Source organism: Pagrus major, chromosome 10, assembly GCF_040436345.1.
Source record: "Pagrus major chromosome 10, Pma_NU_1.0".
In the NCBI taxonomy this organism is placed as follows: Eukaryota; Metazoa; Chordata; class Actinopteri; order Spariformes; family Sparidae; genus Pagrus; species Pagrus major.
The window spans coordinates 19,667,338-19,691,795 of NC_133224.1; the positions used below are offsets into that span (position 1 = coordinate 19,667,338).

General features: G+C 39.9%; 1 protein-coding gene and 1 long non-coding RNA gene across 2 annotated transcripts in view; both read right to left on the reverse strand.

The window, feature by feature from the left end:
• Positions 1-3,520: 3,520 nt before the first annotated feature.
• On the reverse strand, positions 3,521-23,345 carry LOC141003979 (interferon-induced very large GTPase 1-like). Its single transcript, XM_073475481.1, has 7 exons — positions 23,315-23,345; positions 22,962-23,222; positions 22,379-22,643; positions 20,635-20,664; positions 20,404-20,525; positions 19,825-20,085; positions 3,521-9,963 (listed from the first exon to the last, which is right to left on the reverse strand). Exons 1-7 carry the CDS (start codon positions 23,343-23,345, stop codon positions 5,282-5,284), a joined length of 5,652 nt encoding a protein of 1,883 aa, XP_073331582.1. The 3' UTR covers positions 3,521-5,281.
• LOC141003227 (uncharacterized) overlaps positions 3,521-24,458 on the reverse strand; it is a 42,204-nt gene continuing 21,266 nt past the window's right edge. Inside the window, exon 2 of the long non-coding RNA XR_012179699.1 lies at positions 3,521-3,726. This is a non-coding gene — a long non-coding RNA (uncharacterized lncRNA). The remainder of the gene's footprint in view (positions 3,727-24,458) is intronic.

Below are 24,458 nucleotides of genomic sequence, written 5' to 3' on the forward strand. Positions count from 1 at the left end.
CATAATGTCTAACATATATTGTGATTCAATGTCATGTACAGTATGTGAAGAAGCCTAGTAGTTGTATTTAGTAGCCTATGCAGTCAACAACTCACTGTAGAATTAAATAATGTACAATTCTATATTTCAACAATGTTTATTGTCAATTTTCACTTTGAACTGAAGGGGTTATAAATAAGTACTCTGATAATAAATTGATGTTCTTTTCTCATCTCACAACAATGTTAACAAATGAAAAAAACATAGTCACTATGTCCCACTGCCAGGTGGACATCTTTTCTGACTCGTGTTCCTCTGACGGTGTATTTTTCCACTCACAAGAGTCGCCCCGCTTCTCTGAGTGCGCCGATTTGATTGGCTGAGTAGCGTCATGTGAGATGATTTACAACGCATGCAATTGGTCGGTGGTGGTTAGTGTCGCGGGGCCCGCTAAAACTGTGCCGTAAAGGCTGGAAAAGCTGCGCCAGTAAAAATAGAAACGCTCCGTCAAACTGTGATAATTCTCAACATTTTATCAATTAGAGGTGCTGGTCCGTATAGGACGGTGTCTGGGTCCGGACCCGGACCGCGGTCAGCCTATCAGTGGCCTCTGGTCTAGACTATGGCGAGAGACAGCTCGCCCGCAATTGATAACAAAACGCGGCAGAAACTCTCTGAAGTTTTTTTTAATTTATTTCTTCAGAAAACTACATGACCACTTTCAATACAAACTTTTACCTACCACTGTGGCGGATCTCCTCACGGGATTTACATGGAAAACATGTCCACATTTGGATTGTTTCTGGTTCACACAACTACATTTACACTGGTAGTCGAGATTGTGTAGTAGAGAAAGCGACGCACATAATGTACGTGGGAGGAGCTGATGGTAAACTAACGGTTTAACGTTAACACTAAGGTTGCTGCATGCCAAGTTTGAATAAGAGTGGAAGCCCTGAAAGCCCTACAGTAACTACTACTGTATATTATCTACATAATAAAAGTCTGTTCACATCCTCCCATCAGACACATGACCGATAAATCACTGAAAACAAACATAAACTCACTTGTACAAGAGATGGGCCAGTGATGAAATTCTCTTCTTGTATTCAGGAGTTTCTTCTTTTCAGCTTTGCATTGGAACAATGTGTCCTGCAGATGAAGCACCGCACATGCTGATGCTCTTTTTATAGGGCTGGGTGACTTTCACTTTCGGTTTACATCAACAGTTGAATGATCATGTGCTTTGTCGGAAATGAAAGTTCAGCTTCCAGGAATTATCCCCATAAGACCTGCTGCAACCTTTCTCACATGGCATATTACACCGTACAATGTTGTGTTCCCTGCTGTGATGCAGAATTCACACAGTTCATCAATTAGTTTGAAATACATAATGTTTATTAGAATCACACATTTTCCTGATAAGGTCAGGTATAAAAGGACCTCTGCCTGGCTGCTCCTGTCAGAGATTGTGTAAGCCCACTGGAAGGAAGATGTGCACAATGTAAAACACAAAACAACTGACTTGGTTGTGCTGCAGGTGGATAAATGCTGTGGAACAGATGATGGACAGCAGCACAAGAACAGGTGCGCACTGTGGAAATGAGACTCTGGGAAGAGAGTGGAAAGACTCACAGCCTTAAATGTAGAAATCACAAGGGAGGATGAACTGATCTCTAGTAAATAAGGACATTAAAAGGCACGGCCATCTTTCTACCCACAATGTTTGCCAGGAGGACACCTTGCTACGGATGATCTGACATGTCTGATCAGATCCATGTGAACCCTTTTGTACTCACTCCTGAAGGTAAGGGGGCAGTGAGGGCTTGTGAAGTAAACCTCACCACAACACAGCTACAATGACACCACTGGAGGTGAGAACAGAAACAAAGGTATTTAGTTTGCTCTGTTCTTTTTCCTTGTCTATTTTATAAGCTAACACTGGAGGGCGCTATTGTGACAGATTCACTGCGGTCTGCCCACTGAGGAAAATGGATGTGTGAAGAAAAATACCAAACTGGGTGGCAGGACAGAGACAGACAGAACATCTGGAAGAGGATCAAAACTGTACATTTTTAAGTGTGAGAATCAAACAGACAAAATATTTGTAAATATTAAGTTTCTTGTTTGTTTTCCTTTTTTCTTTTCTTTTTTTTTTGAGGGAATGAATGAAATGCTTTTTTGTGACAACAAAAGACAACAGGTGCAGTTTGCCAAAAAATGGCCACTAGCGTGAGGTTTGAAATTCATTAGTGAGTAACAGAAGATGCTTGCTGCAGATCACTTTTCATGCCATTAGAAATGACTTTTTTTAGACTTTGTCTGAGCGTCCTGTAGCACCATGATTCTGAACCAAGAAAGTGACTGTAGCAGACATTCATCTCCACTGCAGATGGCCTAAATGCTGTAGTTAGCATTTGCTAGTTTCCAATGAATATTACATTTTCTAATTAGAACACTGAAGCTAAAGTCTGTGGTGTCATTGCTCTTTGTTCTGGGGTGGAGAAGGATCAACTACTCGGTGGCTTTGGGAGATTTTTTTAAGCTTTAGCACACTTTTATTTTGAAATATATCTTGATCCAACTATACTCCTGATGAATCTACTGCTTGATCTGTGTGACTTCAGAGTATTTATGGAAACATCTCAGAGACTAAGAGCACTGATAAAAGCCAACCTTTAGCAGCTAACTAATGTTAAGATGGTGGAGGGAACTGGCCAGTGATTCATGGTCAGGATTTCTAAACTCAGACACTAAACACAAGTGCAGTCAATTAAATGTTAGCTCACCTCACATGTAGCAGTGTTTACATGTAGCCACTTAATCACATGTGGGACAGACACGAGGGCTTTGATACCATAAGATGCCTCACATCCTCATAGAGTAATGAGATCACACAGATGCTCTGACTTTTCCCTTCCACACACTGTGTTGCATTGTGGTTATGGAGGTTGTGGCGACCTCACAGTGATGTGATGTAGCAGTGAAGATTTTCATGTTCGAGAGTCTAGAGATGGATTAAATGTTGAGTAAATCTGAAATGTCCTGCACACTTTCAGACTCTGAGCATTATCAGACTAAATGTATGTGGACTCACTGCACTGTTGAGGCTGAATTTCTGTTTATTCTCATTTCAACATGAACCAAACCTGCAGTCAGCCAAGCAAAACAAGATGACTCCATATCACTGAGGTTATTCAGAGATCCTGTGTCAGGTGAGTGGTGAATGGAAGTACATGGTTAACATCCCACAGTGGCAAACACACATGAAGACAGTGACACACTCAACATAAACCTTCAGCTTGGTCTCCATTGCAAAGTTGCACCTGTTGTCTTGTTTTTACATTCTTTGTTGAATTCAGAAACCCAAGACTTGAGATGAAGAAAAATGTTAAATAATGGATTTTAAAAAAGATGAAAAAAGTATAGTAAAACTAAATAAATAAATGAGGTGATGATATTTCTGTTTACTTTAGAAGTTATTATACACTGTATGCTGTGATTCTGATCTGGGAAACATTAAAGACATTCATAGCCAGTCTGACAATTGTGTCTCTTTATTGAATCAGTTAACAGGAGTGAGTAACGTATACATGTTAACTATCACATAGAGAATGAGTGACATTTTAATTCTTTAAAAAAATGTAAATATTCAGAATCAGATACTTCACAGAAACAAAAACAAAGAGATTCTGAATTCAGATTTAGGAAAATCATTCATTAAATGCTGTTTAAAACATGACAAATCTATCTTGTGCCTTGTATTAGATAAGGAACAAACTAACCTTAATCCTAACCCACTACAAACTAACCCTGACCCTGTCATGTGAAAGCTACATGTTGACTGAATGATCGTTTAACACATTGAAACATTTTGCATCAGATACGTCCCATACCATGTTTTTTTAAGTTCTAATAATTAATACCACATGCAAACCGAGTGATGTATAAAATAAAGTAAATATTTGAAATCAGATACATGACAGAAACAAAAAATAAATCACTCTTTATAAAAACAACTTCCTGTCCTTTTTTGACAATACCACATAAAGACTGACTTTCTGTCACTGTAAAAGTAAATATTTGACATCAGATAATTCACAGAAATAAACAATAACAGTAAACATATCAGATATTTGAAAAAAGAAAAACAAACTTGCTTCTGTCATTTTGTTGCCTTTCACACAAAGGTAACAAATTCAGACTCAGATCAAACTGGAAATATTTTGTATGTTCTTAACTATTACATAAACTCCAAGTACACAAAAAGCTCTTAAAATATTGATGAGGTCAACCTTAACATACAGTGAAAGCAGATTATTATTATCTACTATGTTTGTTGCAATCTCAGTGAAAGATGACCAATATTTGCAATGACTTTCTCTTATATCCACATTGTAAGCCATAGTGGCAAAATGTCTACATGTACTGACAATATCTTCAACCTTGTCATCTTGTATACACTGTGACTATTTCTGATTTTGAGTGAAGAAAATCACATATGCAATTAGATTTAAAAAAAATAAAATAAAAGACACAAACAAATTGAATGAATGGAGTAAATAATCACATTAACTTTAAAAACACAACTTTCTGTCTGATTACAGCAATGCAATATGCAGTAGTATGTAATACCACTGACTCGTGTATAATGAAAAAATGTAATATTTGACGTCAGAAATATCACAGAAACAAAAACAAACTTATCATCCTTAATCAGCAAAACAACTTTCTGTCCGACCGTGTAAAGACTGACTTTAAAAAAAAAGTACACTAAGTGTAAATATTTGACATCAGGAATTCCACATAAACAATGAAAGACTATATATCAGATATTTGACAAAAAGAAAAACAATTTTCTGTCACTCTGTTGACTTGGTTAACTGTGCACATCTTTTTCAGTGGCAATACAATGACATTCATCGATCACACAAAGATTATAGATTCAAACTCAGATCAAACTGGGAATATTTGTATGTTCTTCACATGTTAAATGACTCAGCGCATAAAATAGCTCTTGAAAATGTTGATGCAGTCAGCATTACATACAAAGTGATTATTACAGCTGAATATTTTGATTAAACATGTTTATTGAAACCTCAGCTAAAGTTAAGCAGTATTGCAATGATTTTCTCTTATATCCACATTGTAAGACATAGTGGCAAAATGTCTACATGTACAGACAACATCTTCAACCTTGTCATCTTGTATAAAGTATGTGACTGTTTCTGGTTCTCTACTCTTCTAAATATCTATGAAAGGTAGATGTGTACCTTTGTACATGTGAGGAATGTTAGTACTCTCATTTGATGTTGAATGTCTTTTTCAGACTCTCCTCTGCCTGCTCGTATGTGATATTTTTCCAAGTTATTGGAATATCAGCAGGCTTTGCATAATATGCTTCTGCAAACTTGTCATTGAACTTTGCCAGCACATATTTCCAGTAGTCTGATGCCTGAAGGCTTGCATCTGGAGCAATTTTCCAGTCTGGGAAAATTTCTGTGTAATCCTTGTAAGGGTGCCATTTACCATTTGTGGCAGCGCAGCAAAAACGCATGTCGCTGACCACCGAAGAAGAGCAAATGTCAATGACAAGGTTTTCTGTTCCATGCCAGGTATTTTCACCCAGACCCTTTGGTCGATGCAGTGAAGTGTGGTGCTCTGTATGGTCTCTTCCTCCTGCCTCACAAGGTGCTTTGCAGAATGGACACTGTTTACCACAGCCGATCATTTCTGACAACAGCTCCCTCTGAGGATTCACATGAAGAGATTTTAGTTTCATTTGGATGCTTGTTTCTTTGAACTTCTTCCTAAGAGCTTGTTCCATGTCCTTCACACACTCAGTGAGCCAGTGAGCAAACTGTTCCTGGTCAGCATTGTTCAGGATCATGAAAGCACCAAGAGCATCCTGGGAAATGACCAGTTTATCACCAAGTTCCTGACAGACATTCTCAACAAATGTCTTCAGGTTGCCACTCTTTTCTGTTTTAGCTTTGTTGATAGCACTATTTATGCTGTTGATTCTTGACTGGAGATGTTGATCTTCAAACTCAAACATTGTAGACCCATCTGAGAAATGTTTCAAGATGCAATCAAGAATCCATTTGTTGGCATGACCCTCATAAAAGCAAATGTAGCTCAGATACTTCATAAAGTTCTGCTTTGAGAGCAAATCCAGTAAAACTGAATACTGGAAGAATCTTCGTGTGCTGAACTCAAACTTTGTCTTCATTTCACCAATGATATCAGGACCCAAGGAACGGTTGATAAAGTCTTCCACTGCAGGCCTCAAGCAGCGTTCTGTGAATTCTTCTGCTTTCTTCTGGCACTGGTCTCGTTTATGGAACACATCCTTAAAACCAGCATGAAACTTTTTTTTGTTTTGATTCAGACATCTGTAGGGATCATTCTCACGCAGGAAATCTTCATGCATTTCCTGAAACTGTCTGGCTGCAAATCCACAGATGTGCTGTTTGAGAGGAACTTCAAACTCGATCTCTATCTTCCCATTCTGATTGTTTTGCAGCTTCTCATCAATCATGTGTAGGATCTCCTGGATGTAAGTGTCGTGGTAATTGTTTTTTGGTTTCACTTTGTCAGTCACAAACTCTGTGCAGTCCATGATGATGTGGTCAGCTATCTTTTGTAAAGCCATTACGTGATCTTTCCAGTTAAACAGCTTGCTGAGTTTGTGTTGACACCGCTGGAAAAATCCTTCCACATTATATTTGAAAGATGCCTGTCCACAATCTTGCAGCCCCTTTTGACTCAACAGGTCACATGCATGACTCCCCTTATGTGACAGATTTGTTCTCAGGTAGTGGGACACATTTGCGATAACATCTGTGACCTTTGGCTTGGAATAAGATACCTCATTCACTGCTTTATCCCACATCTTCTCAAATTCTTTGTCCAGCTCTTTGTCTGTCATCTCGACCTTTTGTTTCCGACATTCTTCAATCAACGCACATACTCTCTCCTCTATCTGTTTTGTGTGCTTCTCTTTGATTCTGTCAATTTCTTTCATTCCCTGTCTGTTGTCAGCTGCTACTTTGAGCTGATTGATTACAGAGTTCTCCATTTCTCGTTGAAGGCTCTTTGCACTGTTTGCAAAGTCTTCTCTGTATCCTTCAACTAGATAGACGTGACCCTCTGTTTGCTTGAAGTACTCTGCCAGATTTTCAAGAAGCTTTGTCTCCCATTTAGACAACACAACACAAGCTTCACTTTTTAACTGAGTGAGAAAATCTGACATGTCTGATGTTTCAGATTTTTCAGCAACTGTGCCAAAGTTGTAAATTCTTGTTTCCGCTGCAGTGACCCAGGTGTACATCTCTTTTTTGAATTCCCATTCCCATTTGTTGAATTCTGTGCACAGCCTCATGTATGCATCAGCCACCAGGCTGTTTCTGAAGCTGAAGATGAAGTTTTCATGCTTCACTGCATTCCACAGGCTTTTCACCCACTCTGTAAACTCCAAGATATTATTAGCAGACGACTCACAACTTCCTAACATTTGGATAATGTTTTTCTTGAGCTCATAAACAGCCTCACTGTACCCTGCATTGACTGGTGCCATTGGTGGGCTTCCATTCCAGAGACCAGGAACGTACCAGTTCCCAGTGTCTGGACTGTACTCCATCACATCAGTGAAGCTCTTGTCCTCCTCTTTCTTTTCCATTTTGGCTGCTGCCTGCGTCATCTCGTTTAACTGCTGCAAGAGCAGTTTCCTGTCTCGTAAGTTCTTCTCATGGGCTGAAACATCTGACACATTCTGGTGAACAAACTGACATTTGGGCTTTTTGCCCACCTCTGTCATCCTGAGAAAAGCATGCACCACTATTTGTAGGATGTCTTTCATTTCTGTTGAGTTCTCCATTGCAATATTGATAATGGTGATATCACTCAGCCCCACAACAAGTGTTGCAAGCTCATTGTCATGCTCGTGGCTGTTGTCCAGTTGTGCAAGTTCTGGTGACTTTAAGCCCTCAGTGTCAATGATCACAATGAAGTCACAGTTGAGAACTTTTTTAACATCGTCATTGACTCTGATGAGCAACATGAAGGCACCTCGAGTGCACCGACCACTGCTGACTGCAAACTGCACTCCAAACATGGTGTTGAGGAGAGTGGACTTCCCTGTGCTCTGAACTCCAAGAACTGTGACCACCAGTATCTTGTTCTTAGGAGACACCAGGTCATTGAGCTGAGAGAGAACATCACTCACCCATCTGAGAGGTATGTTGGATGCATCTCCATCTACAAGCTCAAGGGGAAATCCATCAAGCAACAATCCTGCACATAGGTTAGGCAGATGCTGTAACTGTTGACGTGATGGGTCAGTTTCTGGAAGGGAGAGTGAAGCTTCATAGATCTGACCCATTTCATGGAAGAAGTGTTCAGTCCCCAGTGAGCTGTTGGCAAGCTGTCTGTCAATCTCTTTGATTTCCTCTTTGTTCTCAGAATTGTTGGATTTTTCTTTGTACTGCTCCCTGAGGTAAGACAGTTTTTCTCGAGACAAGTTATCGAGATTCATTCGCATCCATTTCAGGAAATAGGATCTCTCTGTCCCTGAGCTTGATATTGCATTGATGAAACATGTCATTGCATTTGACATGTCATAAGAGTTCTGTTCTTTCCGAAGTTTTTCTTTCTCTACCTGAAGATCACTTTTGTACTTTTCTATGTTTTCAGACCCAACTTTTCGAAGCCGAAATTCTTCCTTCTCTAAACCAGTCAGTTCTTTCCATATTTGGCCTTGCAATGGTAGCTGAGTTTCTTTATATTTCAGGATGTCTTGAATTTCTGCAGTGATGGCATCAGCATTGTTCTTGGCACTCTGGCACTCTGAACAGTCTTCATCAACCCGGATTTTCAGATCACGGGCAATGTCAGCCATCTGCTCGATTCTCATCTTCCTCTTTGAGCTCTGAAATACATCTCTAACTGTGATTCGCAATTTTTTGACAAAGTCTGCGTCATTCATGTGCTTAGCTTTCAGAAGGATATTGTTGTTAGTCAAGCTCAACTTGGTAGCTACCTTTTTAAGAGCATCCTTACTGGAGTGATTGCTTTGATGGTTACCCACCAAGAAGATCTCTGCCTTGTGTTGTTGGTTCATAAGCAGCTCACAGTCAGAGTCCAGACTGTCAAAGAACACAAATACTGCTGCAGATGTCTGACACAAAAAAGAAAATTGTGTTTCAAATGAAGCAATGTCCCCACGAAGGTTAGCTACAGCTACCGGCTCACTGAAAATGTCCATGTTTTTGTTCCCACAAGGAAGGTACCAAGAAATTTCAGCCAATCCATTGGATATTCTCCTTGGACTGTCACCACACTCCATGTTAGAGTGAACAAAGGTGTCATGGTACTGCTGAGAATTGCTCAGAAGCTTGTTGAGGATCTCTGACTTGGACAAGGAGCACTCACCCAGTCTCACAAAAGATATCATTGGAAGTTCAGAGACAACAATTCTGTCTTCAATAAAGCCCCTGGATTCTGAAAGTGACTGAGGTCTGTGCTTTTTAACAATGTCTCTCATGGCCCAAAGCATGAGTGTGCACTGCTTTGTGTCACAATCAGGGAGCAGCAGTGGCACAGAAAACTGACACATGGACATTTTTAGAGTCATTTCCTGCTGTACAAAACCATCAGAGCACAGGAAGAGAGCAGTGATTATGTCGAGGGGGTTCAACATATCATCTGATTGCTGACTACTGAACAGATTATCAAGATCTAATTCTGTCTTTCCTGATGCACCATCACAGGCAGACTCACAACCAGATACACATTTCACATTCCTAGCTGTCACATTAACCATCATCAGTTTCTTCAGAAAATACCATGGAAGATCTGAATTACGCTTGGCAGGTTCATCAGTGATGGTCTTCTCCTCAATCTGAAGTACTGTGCTCAGCGACAGCTTCTTTTTGTAGAGCTGCTCCAACCCCAGATACTCCAATAAGCTCTTCATTTGTATCTCTGTGGATATGAAGATGTTTGTTACTTAAAACCAGTCATACAGTAGATGATTTCATGAAACATACAGTTGCAGGCAAAAGTTTAAAGAACATGTACATCACAGCAGTTTTCAGTTCCAATGATTTCTACAGCTCTCATCTCTCTGTGATGGAATGAGTGGAACACATTCTACTTTCTCACAAAAAACATTCATGAAGTTTGCTTCAAATAAAATAAATTATTATGTTATAGGTGTCCAATTTTATTGACACTTGAATGAATGCATCTTTGCATGCTGAGATGTTAGGAAATTCTGCCTGCTGCACAATTTTGCATCTCGTCTTTTCATTGGAGCTGAAGTATGCTAGATACGTCAAAATAGGATTACAAAAGAAATTCAAACGTAAAAGCACAAAATTACTCAAATACTTTCTTGTTGAATCTTTGTAATAAATCTGCCCATCCACGTAACACTTGGGTCCAGAGCAATTATTATTATATTAAATCTAGTTCTATGTTAAGACAACAAATCCAATTTTATAATAAAATGAGATCCTTGCAATTTTTACAAAATGTATTAATGTAAGGAAAATGTGTTATCATAATCAAATATACTGTAAGTATATTTGGGAATAAACACTGCATATTGTTATAGGCAGAGTGTGATAAGGGGTGATACCATTTAAAAGTATGATATTTATCCTTTGTACAACCAATAAAAAGTTATTTTCAGTTTATTTCCATGGCTGTTTTTTTCCATGAAATTCTACTATTTTCGCCACTTGGCGAGGTCTAAGGTAATCACAGTATCTATAGTCCGTTTTAGTGCTAAGGACTTACAACCTGTCTGCTTTTGTACGTATTGCTATCATTAGCTGTATTCTGTGACTGCTGGTAGTACTGCACACTGTTAACTGTCATTGTCTACTGAAATGATGTGCTGAATTGAACCATACTGCACACAGTTTACTGTTTACTGACACGATGCGCACTGTTAAGTTAATCTGACTTTTGAGTTTGTTATCGGTACAAAACATTTGTCTGAATGTTAATCATAGCTGTGATTTTATACATTGATTATTACTAGGAAGCAGAGGATACAGTCAGGGACATCCAGTTCAGAGAGGTCCAATGCAGACAGACCTAGCTCAGAGAGACCCTGCTCATGGAGATCCAGACTCAGCTTGCAAAGCTGTGGCTATTTCCTGGAAGCAGTATGTACCAGTGTAGACCTGGTACATTTTGAATTTGCCATCATGACATGGAACTAATTGTGTCATAAATAAGATGTACAAGTCATGCCATTATCCATTCCAAAGTGAGTTAAAATTTTTCTTGCGCAAACCCTAATTTGTGTGATAGTGGATGGCTTCACAGTCATTTCCAACCTGTGACTGCTCCTGTTTGTAGTCCACACCTTTAAAAAAAAGCACCAGTGTCCCTGTCCATAAAAAGACTAGATCCCTCTGCCTGAGCAGCTACTGTCCATTATCACTAAATCCACCATCATGAATCACTCTGAGCCCTGAACTCTTGATGCCCCTGATAACCTCCATCTTAACATCAGCAAAACAAAGAGGTTGATTGTGGACTACAGAAAATGACGGGGAGTTGTACATGCTCCCGTCACCTTCAATGAGATACGGTAGAGAGAGTCAGCAGCTTCAGGTTCCTTTGGTTTCACAATAGTGAGGATCTGACCTGGACCAATCACATCAACACTAACACAAAGACAGCAAGACAATGACTCTTCTTCCTCCGCAGACTGAGGAGGTTCAAAATGGAATCCAACATACTGTCCAACTTCTATAGGGGCACCACTAACATTATCCTGACTGGCTGCTTCAGCACCTGGTTTTGCAGTTGCACCACTTTCAACAGTAAGGCTCTACAGAGGTTGGTGAAATCTGCACAGCACATCACCAGCCACCATCCATGGAGGACCTCTACACCCAGTGGTTTACGAAGAAAGCCAACTGGATCAGTACAGACCTCACTCTCAAGTCTGTCTGAGTGGATTTGCATAGGCTTAACACACAATTGTTTCAAGTCTAATTGAATAATGGACTTCCTGGGAAAAATATCAGAATCAGAATCAGAAATCCTTTATTTGTCCCGCAAATGGGGAAATTCCTTAGTCACAGCAGCCAAAGGACAGTATCACACTTAAACAATAATAAAAAGTAAAAAATAAACAATATAATAAGAGATAAGAAATAGAATTAACTCAGATTACACTGCACTATTCTAATGATGAGGATGAGCGGCTGAGATAGGGGTGTGACTCCTAACAGGGCCGGTCTGGGCTCTAACAAAAGTCTTAAACAAAGGAACCTGTGACTGGGCTGTCCTCACAACCTAACAAAGTATTTAATCACAGAGCTCAGCTAATTAATGTAAAATGGTTTGAGCTTACTAGCTGCATTTACATGGACACTAATATCCACTAATAATCAGAATAAATGCTCAAGAATATAAATAACTCATGTAAGCACCTCAATCGAAAGAGACTGATCCGATCCACCCTGATCTATCTTAAACATTGATCCACAATAAAGGCCATAATGATTGTGCTTAGTTTGACATCAGTTATGAAACAGACTGACAGATCCATCTATCAATGAAGGCTCTCTTTAATGAAATAGCTAATGTAAGGGTTTGCTCAGCCTTTACTTTTCAGTACCACTACAGACCTGCTCATGACATTGCTGCTACATATCATTGAGGTATTACTTACCATCTTTGGCTGTCAAGGAAAATGAAATAAGAGCTTAATTTTTAGGATTTTTGGATGTTCATGGTTTTACATGATGGCAGTCACCCATACTTTAGTGACCATCAATCAATGTCTCTACAAACCCACATCGCCCTGAGAAGGTCTTTGTGTTGGTGCACTACTGGAGTGCAGGGGTCTTAATATTACTTTAATTTCACTTTTAGAGTTTTATTTCTATAAGATTGTATTTGATTTAATCTAATACAATCCTCTTGTTGCCCCTACGTGTCTAAATTTATTTTGAAAAATAATTCTTCATTTTGAATGCACTTGTGATTTCCTTTAACTTACTTGTGTCAGCAGATGTTACAGCTGGCTTGCTTCTTCTTCCATTCCTAAGTTGTGCAGAAACCTGCAGAGAGTAACACACCCCTGGACTCAGGTTGCTGAGAGTCAGGTCGTTTGTGTCAGTTGTCATCTCTTGCACAACTTCTCCCTCATGGCAACACGTTACAATGTAACTCTCTACATCACCAGCAGGGGGATCCCATCGCAGAGAGAGTGACTCACTGCTGACCTGATAGACTGCAATCTGCACAGGAGGGCTGGGCTCTGTGGGAATAATGTAATAGTTTCACTATAACTGATAATTCATGTTCTGTCAGAGTTTGCCTGCACTTTGAGGTGCAGTTTGACTGCCAAGCACAAGAGGTGTGGTAAAAGACAATGACACATATAATCACTTCATGCACTTTGAAGAACATTTTACCACCTCTTTATTCTGAAATTAACCTTCATAACATAAATTCAGAGCTTACCTCTTAGTAAGAAGTACATGTGCATATGTTGAGTACAAAGACCATTCAGACAACACTTTGTAGTTTTAGCTCTGTTTGATTTTTCTTGTATTCATTTGTTTTTCAGATTTACCTGTGAAGACAGACAGCGAGGTTGCTGTGCTACGATTTCCATTGTCTGCAATCCTTGTGATGCTGAAAGTATACTCAGTCCCAGGAATCAGTCCCTCAACCTCCACAGTGCTGGAGTCGTCTCTGATCAAACTGCCTCTCTGTGTGTCGCAGGAGTAGTCTAATTCCACTGTATACTTAACAGAGTCATCGGTGAGTGGTATACCAAAGGAAATAGTCTCCTGACCAACACTGAGAACTGTTATTTCTGGTGGAGGGACATCTGTCAAAAGAGAAGTGCATCTCAATACATCTCCACATTATAGCATGTCTTAATAAGCATTAAATTGGATCAGTCATTTGCTGAACTTGGAACTTGAACTTGTCACACAGTATTATAACTGATATTGTTATACAGTTAAGTAGGGGTAGAACAAATCACGGATATGAATTGGAAATCTTCTGTTTACATCTCTGGCAGTTTCTTTGGTAATGAGAATGCAGGAGAGGACGAGAACCTTCGTTCATGTCAGACTCAGCTTGCCAAGCTGTGGCTGTTTCCTGGAAGCAGTATGTACCAGTGTAGACCTGGTACATTTTGAACTCCCAAAAATATCAGTAGAAAAAAATTGCTTGTTAACTTTTTTGCCATCACTACATGGAAGTAATTGTGTCATAAATAAGATGTACAATCAATCAATCAATCAAACTTTATTTGTAGAGCGCTTTTCATACATGGTAATGTAGCTCAAAGTGCTTTACAGAAATTAAAAACAGCAGCAGTAACAATTAAAAAAAACAACAGCCCCCCCCCCCCCACACACACGCGCGCGCACACACACACACACATACACAGCCACACCCAGCTACTTAAAACCCAACAGGACAAAATAAAAAGTGAGTAATAATAAATAACTAAATAGTGATAACAGGGCACAGGGCACTAACAACAGGTATTGTGGAACCGAGGAAACGCTATCATCGATGTATTTCACTGAGGAGACACTAGAGGCAGTAAAATAAATAAAATAAAGATAAAATAATAAAACTCTAAAACTAACTAAGAATGATAAAATACTAAAAGAGGTTTAAAAGTCTATAACTGTTTATAAGCAAAGAAATAAAAAATAATCATAAATAAAGTAAAACAAGATAAAACAAGATTATTAAAATAAATAAATGAATAAAACGTGAATAGATAAATCAAATAAAACAAGGTTTAAACAGGATAAAAAACCAATAAATACATAAATAAAATTCAGCTAAAAGCCAGCCTAAAAAGGAAGGTCTCAAGGTTGCTCTTAAATGTATCAACATTCTCCAGTGCCCTCAGGTCCTCTGGGAGGCTCTTCCACAAACGTGGACCACGGTATTGAAAGGCGGCCTCCCCGTGAGTTTTTGTTCTCACTTTTGGAATGGTTAAAAGGTTGTTACCAGAGGACCTGAGGGTTCTGGAGGGTTCATACGATAAAAGCAAATCTGATAAATAAGTTGGGCCAAGGCCATTAAGAGCTTTAAAAACTAATAAAAGGATCTTAAAATCAATCCTGAAGCAGACAGGTAGCCAGTGCAGAGACTTTAAAATGGGTGTGATGTGTGCTCTCTTTCTGGTCTTAGTCAACACCCGTGCTGCAGAGTTTTGGAGTAGTTGTAATTGAGCCAAGTTCTTTTTTGGGAGACCAGAAAGTAGAGCGTTGCAATAATCAATGCGGCTGGTGATAAAAGCATGCATTAATGTCTCTGTACTGGCTTTGGAAAGGAATGGTCTCACTCTGGCAATGTTTTTTAGATGATAAAAAGCTGTCTTAGTTATGTTTCTGATGTGTGGGTTAAAACTGAGGTCTGAATCAAAAATAACTCCAAGGTTTTTTACTTGGTTAGTTGGTTGTAATGCCAGGGCGTTCAATTTTGTATTAATCATCTGTCTTTGAGCTTCAGAACCAATAAATAAGACCTCGGTTTTGTCCTGGTTGAGCTGAAGAAAATTTTTTGCCATCCATGACTTGATATCTAAAATACAGTTAAAAAGGGCATCAATTGGCCCTGGGTCATCAGGAGACACGGCGATATACAGCTGTGTGTCATCAGCATAACTGTGGAAGTTTATGCCGTGCTTCCTGATGACATTCCCAAGTGGCAGCACGTATAGGTTAAAAAGTGTTGGACCTAAAATTGAGCCTTGGGGGACACCACAGGTAATTTTGTGGCTCTTTGATGAGTATCCCTCCATACTCACAAAAAATGTTCTGTCAGTGAGATAAGATTTAAACCAGTTAAAAACAGTACCAGAGATTCCAACCTGGTTGTGCAGTCTGTCTAAAAGAATTGAATGGTCCACTGTATCAAAGGCTGCACTTAAATCAAGAAGTACTAAAATAGATGGTTTTAATACAACCAAGTCATGCCATCATCCATTCCAAAATGAGTTAAACATTTTTCTTGCACAAACCCTAATTTGTGTGATAGTGGATGGCTTCACAGTCATTTCCAACCTGTGACTGCTCCTGTTTGTAGTCCACACCTTTAAAAAAAACACCAGTGTCCCTGTCCCTAAAAAGACTAGATCCCTCTGCCTGAGCAGCTACTGTCCATTATCACTAAATCCACCATCATGAATCACTTTGAGCCCTGAACTCTTGATGCCCCTGATAACCTCCATCTTAACATCAGCAAAACAGAGAGGTTGATTGTGGACTACAGAAAATGACGGGGAGTTGTACATGCTCCCGTCACCTTCAATGGGAGACGGTAGAGAGAGTCAGCAGCTTCAGGTTCCTTTGGTTTCACAATAGTGAGGATCTGACCTGGACCAATCACATCAACACTAACACAAAGACAGCAAGACAATGACTCTTCTTCCTCCGCAGACTGAGGAGGTTCAAAATGGAATCCAACATACTGTCCAACTTCTATAGGGGCACCACTATCATTATCCTGACTGGCTGCTTCAGCACCTGGTTTTGCAGTTGCACCACTTTCAACAGTAAGGCTCTACAGAGGTTGGTGAAATCTGCACAGCACCTCACCAGCCACCATCCATGGAGGACCTCTACACCCAGGGGTTTACGAAGAAAGCCAACTGGATTTATTTTTAAAGTGCAGCTTTTGCACACCTTAAGGTCAACAGGTGCGTAGGAGAAGACCGAGGGCCGACAAAATCAGGAAAAAGACTTGCGCACACTGTCCACTTCACTTGCAATTGAGTTTATCAACAACGTTTCGGTTCTTAGACCTTCATCAGGTTGTCTTACAAGACAATGGGGGAGGCTGTCTTAAGTAGGGTTGTGGACTCGCGTGGCCCATTCAGGCTACACCGCAGAAAGACGTGCCTCAATATGCCATCAAACACACCTGGACTAACAAATCTACGCTACTGAATGACAAAAGTTTTTTTTTTTTTAAAAACATCCTAACAGGTAAAGTTCATATATCAATCAATGCACGTATGTACACAATACAAATAATATAACAGTATAAATATAATACAAAAGTAGGTTAGAGCTTCAAAGAAAATGTACTGTAGGAACTGCCTAGAAAAAAAGATAATCTCTTGTAAGATAACCTGATGAAGGTCTAAGTACCAAAATGTTGTTAATAAACTTAATTGAAAGTGAAGTGGACAGTGTGCAGGAGTCTTTTTCCTGAATTTATTTTAAAAAAATAATTCTTCATTTTTAATGCACTTGTGATTTCCTTTAACTTACTTGTGTTGGCAGATGTTACAGCTGGCTTGCTTCTTCTTCCATTCCTAAGTTGTGCAGAAACCTGCAGAGAGTAACACACCCCTGGACTCAGGCCGCTGAGAGTCAGGTCGTTTGTGTCCGTTGTCATCTCTTGCACAACTTCTCCCTCATGGCAACACGTTACAAGGTAACTCTCCACTTCACCAGCAGGGGGATCCCATCGCAGAGAGAGTGACTCACTGCTGACCTGATAGACTGCAATCTGCACAGGAGGGCTGGGCTCTGTGGGAATAATGTCATAGTTTCACTATAACTGATAATTCATGTTCTGTCAGAGTTTGCCTGCACTTTGAGGTGCAGTTTGACTGCCAAGCACAAGAGGTGTGGTAAAAGACAATGACACATATAATCACTTCATGCACTTTGAAGAACATTTTACCACCTCTTTATTCTGAAATTAACCTTCATAACATAAATTCAGAGCTAACCTCTTAGTAAGAAGTACATGTGCATATGTTGAGTACAAAGACCATTCAGACAACACTTTGTAGTTTTAGCTCTGTTTGATTTTTCTTGTATTCATTTGTTTTTCAGATTTACCTGTGAAGACAGACAGCGAGGTTGCTGTGCTACGATTTCCATTGTCTGCAATCCTTGTGATGCTGAAAGTATACTCAGTCCCAGGAATCAGTCCCTCAACCTCCACAGTGCTGGAGTCGTCTCTGATCAAACTGTCTCTCTGTGTGTCGCAGGAGTAGTCTAATTCCACTGTATACTTAACAGAGTCATCGGTGAGTGGTATACCAAAGGAAATAGTCTCCTGACCAACACTGAGAATTGTTATTTCTGGTGGAGGGACATCTGTCAAAAGAGAAGTGCATCTCAATATATCTCCACATTATAGCATGTCTTAATAAGCATTAACTTGGATCAGCCATTTGCTGAACTTGGAACTTGAACTTGTCACACAGTATTATAACTGATATTGTTATACAGTTAAGTAGGGGTACAACAAATCACCGATATGAATTGGAAATCTTCTGTTTACATCTCTGGCAGTTTCTTTGGTAATGAGAATGCAGGAGAGGACGAGAACCTTTGTTAATGTCAGACTCAGCTTGCCAAGCTGTGGCTGTTTCCTGGAAGCAGTATGTACCAGTGTAGACCTGGTACATTTTGAACTCCCAAAAATATCAGTAGAAAAAAATTGCTTGTTAACTTTTTTGCCATCACTACATGGAAGTAATTGTGTCATAAATAAGATTACAAGTCATGCCATCATCCATTCCAAAGTGAGTTAAACATTTTTCTTGCACAAACCCTAATTTGTGTGATAGTGGATGGCTTCACAGTCATTTCCAACCTGTGACTGCTCCTGTTTGTAGTCCACACCTTTAAAAAAAAAACACCAGTGTCCCTGTCCCTAAAAAGACTAGATCCCTCTGCCTGAGCAGCTACTGTCCATTATCACTAAATCCACCATCATGAATCACTTTGAGCCCTGAACTCTTGATGCCCCTGATAACCTCCATCTTAACATCAGCAAAACAGAGAGGTTGATTGTGGACTACAGAAAATGACGGGGAGTTGTACATGCTCCCGTCACCTTCAATGGGAGATGGTAAAGAGAGTCAGCAGCTTCAGGTTCCTTTGGTTTCACATTAGTGAGGATCTGACCTGGACCAATCACATCAACACTAACACAAAGACAGCAAGACAATGGCTCTTCTCCCTCCGCAGACTGAGGAGGTTCAAAATGGAATCCAACATACTGTCCAACTTCTATAGGGGCACCACTAACATTATCCTGACTGGCTGCTTCATCACCTGGTTTTGCAGTTGCACCACTTTCAACAGTAAGGCTCTACAGAGGTTGGTGAAATCTGCACAGCACCTCACCAGCCACCATCCATGGAGGACCTCTACACCCAGTGGTTTACGAAGAAAGCCAACTGGATTTATTTTTAAAGTGCAGCTTTTGCACACCTTAAGGTCAACAGGTGCGTAGGAGAAGACCGAGGGCCGACAAAATCAGGAAAAAGACTTGCGCACACTGTCCACTTCACTTGCAATTAAGTCTAATGACAACGTTTCGGTTCTTAGACCTTCATCAGGTTGTCTTACAAGACAATGGGGGAGGCTGTCTTAAGTAGGGTTGTGGATTCGCGTGGCCCAATCAGGCCTCACCGCAGAAAGACATGCCTCAATATGCCATCAAACACACCTGGACTAACAAATCTACGCTACTGAATGACAAAATTTTTTTTTTTAAAAAAACATCCTAACAGGTAAAGTTCATATATCAATCAATGCACGTATGTACACAATACAAATAATATAACAGTGTAAATATAATACAAAAGTAGGTTACAGCTTCAAAGAAAATGTACTGTAGGAAGTGCCTAGAAAAAAAGATAATCTCTTGTAAGATAACCCGATGAAGGTCTAAGTACCGAAACGTTGTTAATGAACTTAATTGAAAGTGAAGTGGACAGTGTGCAGGAGTCTTTTTCCTGAATTTATTTTGAAAAATAATTCTTCATTTTTAATGCACTTGTGATTTCCTTTAACTTACTTGTGTTGGCAGATGTTACAGCTGGCTTGCTTCTTCTTCCATTCCTAAGTTGTGCAGAAACCTGCAGAGAGTAACACACCCCTGGACTCAGGCCGCTGAGAGTCAGGTCGTTTGTGTCCGTTGTCATCTCTTGCACAACTTCTCCCTCATGGCAACACGTTACAAGGTAACTCTCCACTTCACCAGCAGGGGGATCCCATCGCAGAGAGAGTGACTCACTGCTGACCTGATAGACTGCAATCTGCACAGGAGGGCTGGGCTCTGTGGGAATAATGTCATAGTTTCACTATAACTGATAATTCATGTTCTGTCAGAGTTTGCCTGCACTTTGAGGTGCAGTTTAACTGCCAAGCACAAGAGGTGTGGTAAAAGACAATGACACATATAATCACTTCATGCACTTTGAAGAACATTTTACCACCTCTTTATTCTGAAATTAACCTTCATAACATAAATTCAGAGCTAACCTCTTAGTAAGAAGTACATGTGCATATGTTGAGTACAAAGACCATTCAGACAACACTTTGTAGTTTTAGCTCTGTTTGATTTTTCTTGTATTCATTTGTTTTTCAGATTTACCTGTGAAGACAGACAGCGAGGTTGCTGTGCTACGATTTCCATTGTCTGCAATCCTTGTGATGCTGAAAGTATACTCAGTCCCAGGAATCAGTCCCTCAACCTCCACAGTGCTGGAGTCGTCTCTGATCAAACTGTCTCTCTGTGTGTCGCAGGAGTAGTCTAATTCCACTGTATACTTAACAGAGTCATCGGTGAGTGGTATACCAAAGGAAATAGTCTCCTGACCAACACTGAGAATTGTTATTTCTGGTGGAGGGACATCTGTCAAAAGAGAAGTGCATCTCAATATATCTCCACATTATAGCATGTCTTAATAAGCATTAACTTGGATCAGCCATTTGCTGAACTTGGAACTTGAACTTGTCACACAGTATTATAACTGATATTGTTATACAGTTAAGTAGGGGTAGAACAAATCACCGATATGAATCGGAAATCTTCTGTTTACATCTCTGGCAAATTCTTTGGTAATGAGAATGCAGGAGAGGACGAGAACCTTTGTTAATGTCAGACTCAGCTTGCCAAGCTGTGGCTGTTTCCTGGAAGCAGTATGTACCAGTGTAGACCTGGTACATTTTGAACTCCCAAAAATATCAGTAGAAAAAAATTGCTTGTTAACTTTTTTGCCATCACTACATGGAAGTAATTGTGTCATAAATAAGATTACAAGTCATGCCATCATCCATTCCAAAGTGAGTTAAACATTTTTCTTGCACAAACCCTAATTTGTGTGATAGTGGATGGTTTCACAGTCATTTCCAACCTGTGACTGCTCCTGTTTGTAGTCCACACCTTTAAAAAAAAAAAAACACCAGTGTCCCTGTCCCTAAAAAGACTAGATCCCTCTGCCTGAGCAGCTACTGTCCATTATCACTAAATCCACCATCATGAATCACTTTGAGCCCTGAACTCTTGATGCCCCTGATAACCTCCATCTTAACATCAGCAAAACAGAGAGGTTGATTGTGGACTACAGAAAATGACGGGGAGTTGTACATGCTCCCGTCACCTTCAATGGGAGATGGTAAAGAGAGTCAGCAGCTTCAGGTTCCTTTGGTTTCACATTAGTGAGGATCTGACCTGGACCAATCACATCAACACTAACACAAAGACAGCAAGACAATGGCTCTTCTCCCTCCGCAGACTGAGGAGGTTCAAAATGGAATCCAACATACTGTCCAACTTCTATAGGGGCACCACTAACATTATCCTGACTGGCTGCTTCATCACCTGGTTTTGCAGTTGCACCACTTTCAACAGTAAGGCTCTACAGAGGTTGGTGAAATCTGCACAGCACATCACCAGCCACCATCCATGGAGGACCTCTACACCCAGTGGTTTACGAAGAAAGCCAACTGGATTTATTTTTAAAGTGCAGCTTTTGCACACCTTAAGGTCAACAGGTGCGTAGGAGAAGACCGAGGGCCGACAAAATCAGGAAAAAGACTTGCGCACACTGTCCACTTCACTTGCAATTAAGTCTGATAACAACGTTTCGGTTCTTAGACCTTCATCAGGTTGTCTTACAAGACAATGGGGGAGGCTGTCTTAAGTAGGGTTGTGGATTCGCGTGGCCCAATCAGGCCTCACCGCAGAAAGACGTGCCTCAATATGCCATCAAACACACCTGGACTAACAAATCTACGCTACTGAATGACAAAAGTTTTTTTTTTTTTAAAAACATCCTAACAGGTAAAGTTCATATATCAATCAATGCACGTATGTACACAATACAAATAATATAACAGTATAAATATAATACAAAAGTAGGTTAGAGCTTCAAAGAAAATGTACTGTAGGAACTGCCTAGAAAAAAAGATAATCTCTTGTAAGATAACCCGATGAAGGTCTAAGTACCGAAACGTTGTTAATGAACTTAATTGAAAGTGAAGTGGACAGTGTGCAGGAGTCTTTTTCCTGAATTTATTTTGAAAAATAATTCTTAATTTTTAATGCATTTGTGATTTCCTTTAACTTACTTGTGTTGGCAGATGTTACAGCTGGCTTGCTTCTTCTTCCATTCCTAAGTTGTGCAGAAACCTGCAGAGAGTAACACACCCCTGGACTCAGGCCGCTGAGAGTCAGGTCGTTTGTGTCTGTTGTCATCTCTTGCACAACTTCTCCCTCATGGCAACACGTTACAAGGTAACTCTCCACTTCACCAGCAGGGGGATCCCATCGCAGAGAGAGTGACTCACTGCTGACCTGATAGACTGCAATCTGCACAGGAGGGCTGGGCTCTGTGGGAATAATGTCATAGTTTCACTATAACTGATAATTCATGTTCTGTCAGTGTTTGCCTGCACTTTGAGGTGCAGTTTGACTGCCAAGCACAAGAGGTGTGGTAAAAGACAATGACACATATAATCACTTCATGCACTTTGAAGAACATTTTACCACCTCTTTATTCTGAAATTAACCTTCATAACATAAATTCAGAGCTTACCTCTTAGTAAGAAGCACATTTGCATATGTTGAGTACAAAGACCATTCAGACAACACTTTGTAGTTTTAGCTCTGTTTGATTTTCCTTGTATTCATTTGTTTTTCAGATTTACCTGTGAAGACAGACAGCGAGGTTGCTTTGCTTCGATTTCCATTGTCTGCAATCTTTGTGATGCTGAAAGTATACTCAGTCCCAGGAATCAGTCCCTCAACCTCCACAGTGCTGGAGTTGTCTCTGATCAAACTGTCTCTCTGTGTGTCGCAAGAGTAGTCTAATTCCAGTGTATACTTAACAGAGTCATCGGTGAGTGGTATACCAAAGGAAACAGTCTCCTGACCAACACTGAGAACTGTTATTTCTGGGGGAGGGACATCTGTCAAAAGAGAGGAGAAATTAATATCAGTATATCTCCACACTACAGCATGTACTTAGTCATTAAATTGGATCAGTTATTGACAAACTTACAGTCAGACTGTGGTGTTGGTGAAGCGTCCATTCCTGCCTCACAGCATGGCTCAGAGAAGGAATCAGGTGCACCATGGATGTCCTCATTAAATGAAAAATAATGGCAGTGTAATATAGACAATATTGGTAGCATAACCCATTCACAATAGTTGAAAACACATATTTGGCATATAATTTTATTATTATATTATATTTTATAACTGTTTACCTCCTCATCAGATTACTCCATTGTTGACAGTCAGGCACCTCACACGTGGTCCAGATTATTCAAACTTCCTCTTCCTGAAAGTAAGAAGAAAGAACCCTTAAACCCCAGAATTTTATTTAAAGTCATAGAGTCAGTAACCACCCCCTCGTCCCCTCCTCTTATTGATGCCTCTCAAGAAAGGTGTGAGGACTTTTTAAACTATTTTAGAAACAGAGTCAACAATATTAGGCAAAACATTACCACCCTGGACCGAATTTTACAGACCAGTAGGGACATTCATAGTTATTTTAGCTGCTTTGAACCGGTTTTACTGCCCTTTTTAACTAAACTCATGTCACACATGAAACAAACTACTTGCAGCCTTGATTTTATCCCTACTAAGTTTCTTAAATAGGTTATTGACACAGTTGGACCCAGTATTTTATTTATTATTAACAGCTCCCTAAAAAGTGGCACTTTCCCGCACTCCTTTAAACATGCTGTGGTCTAACCCCTTTTAAAGAAACCAAACCTTGACCCTTCGGTTCTTAACAATTTTAGGCCAATTTCTAAGCTTCCGTTTTTATCCAAGGTTTTAGAGAAAGTAGTTTCTACTCAACTTTTAGCTTTTATGTCTCACAACAATATCTTTGAGAAGTTCCAGTCTGGTTTTAGAGCTCTACACAGCACAGAAACTGCCCTCCTCAAGGTCACCAACGACCTTCTTTTAGCAGCAGACAGGGGAGAGAGCGCAATTTTAATCCTTTTAGATTTAACTGCAGCTTTTGACACTGTTAATCATGCCATTTTACTAGACCGCCTGAAAACCTGGGTCGGCATCAAGGGTACTGCTTTTAGTTGGTTTTATTCTTACCTTTTAGACAGAACCTTCTTGGTCACCACAGGTAATTACTCTTCAACTACAACGCCCATTACCTGTGATGTACTGCAAGGTTC

Excerpts from the sequence above, each read along its gene's own strand:
- LOC141003979 (XM_073475481.1), bottom strand. The coding sequence starts at position 23,345 with ATGGACGCTTCACCAACACCACAGTCTGACT. Across the intron at positions 23,223-23,314 it reads ACCAACACCACAGTCTGACT|ATGTCCCTCCCCCAGAAATA; the intron begins GTAAGTTTGTCA and ends CTCTTTTGACAG. Across the intron at positions 22,644-22,961 it reads CTCGCTGTCTGTCTTCACAG|AGCCCAGCCCTCCTGTGCAG; the intron begins GTAAATCTGAAA and ends TTATTCCCACAG.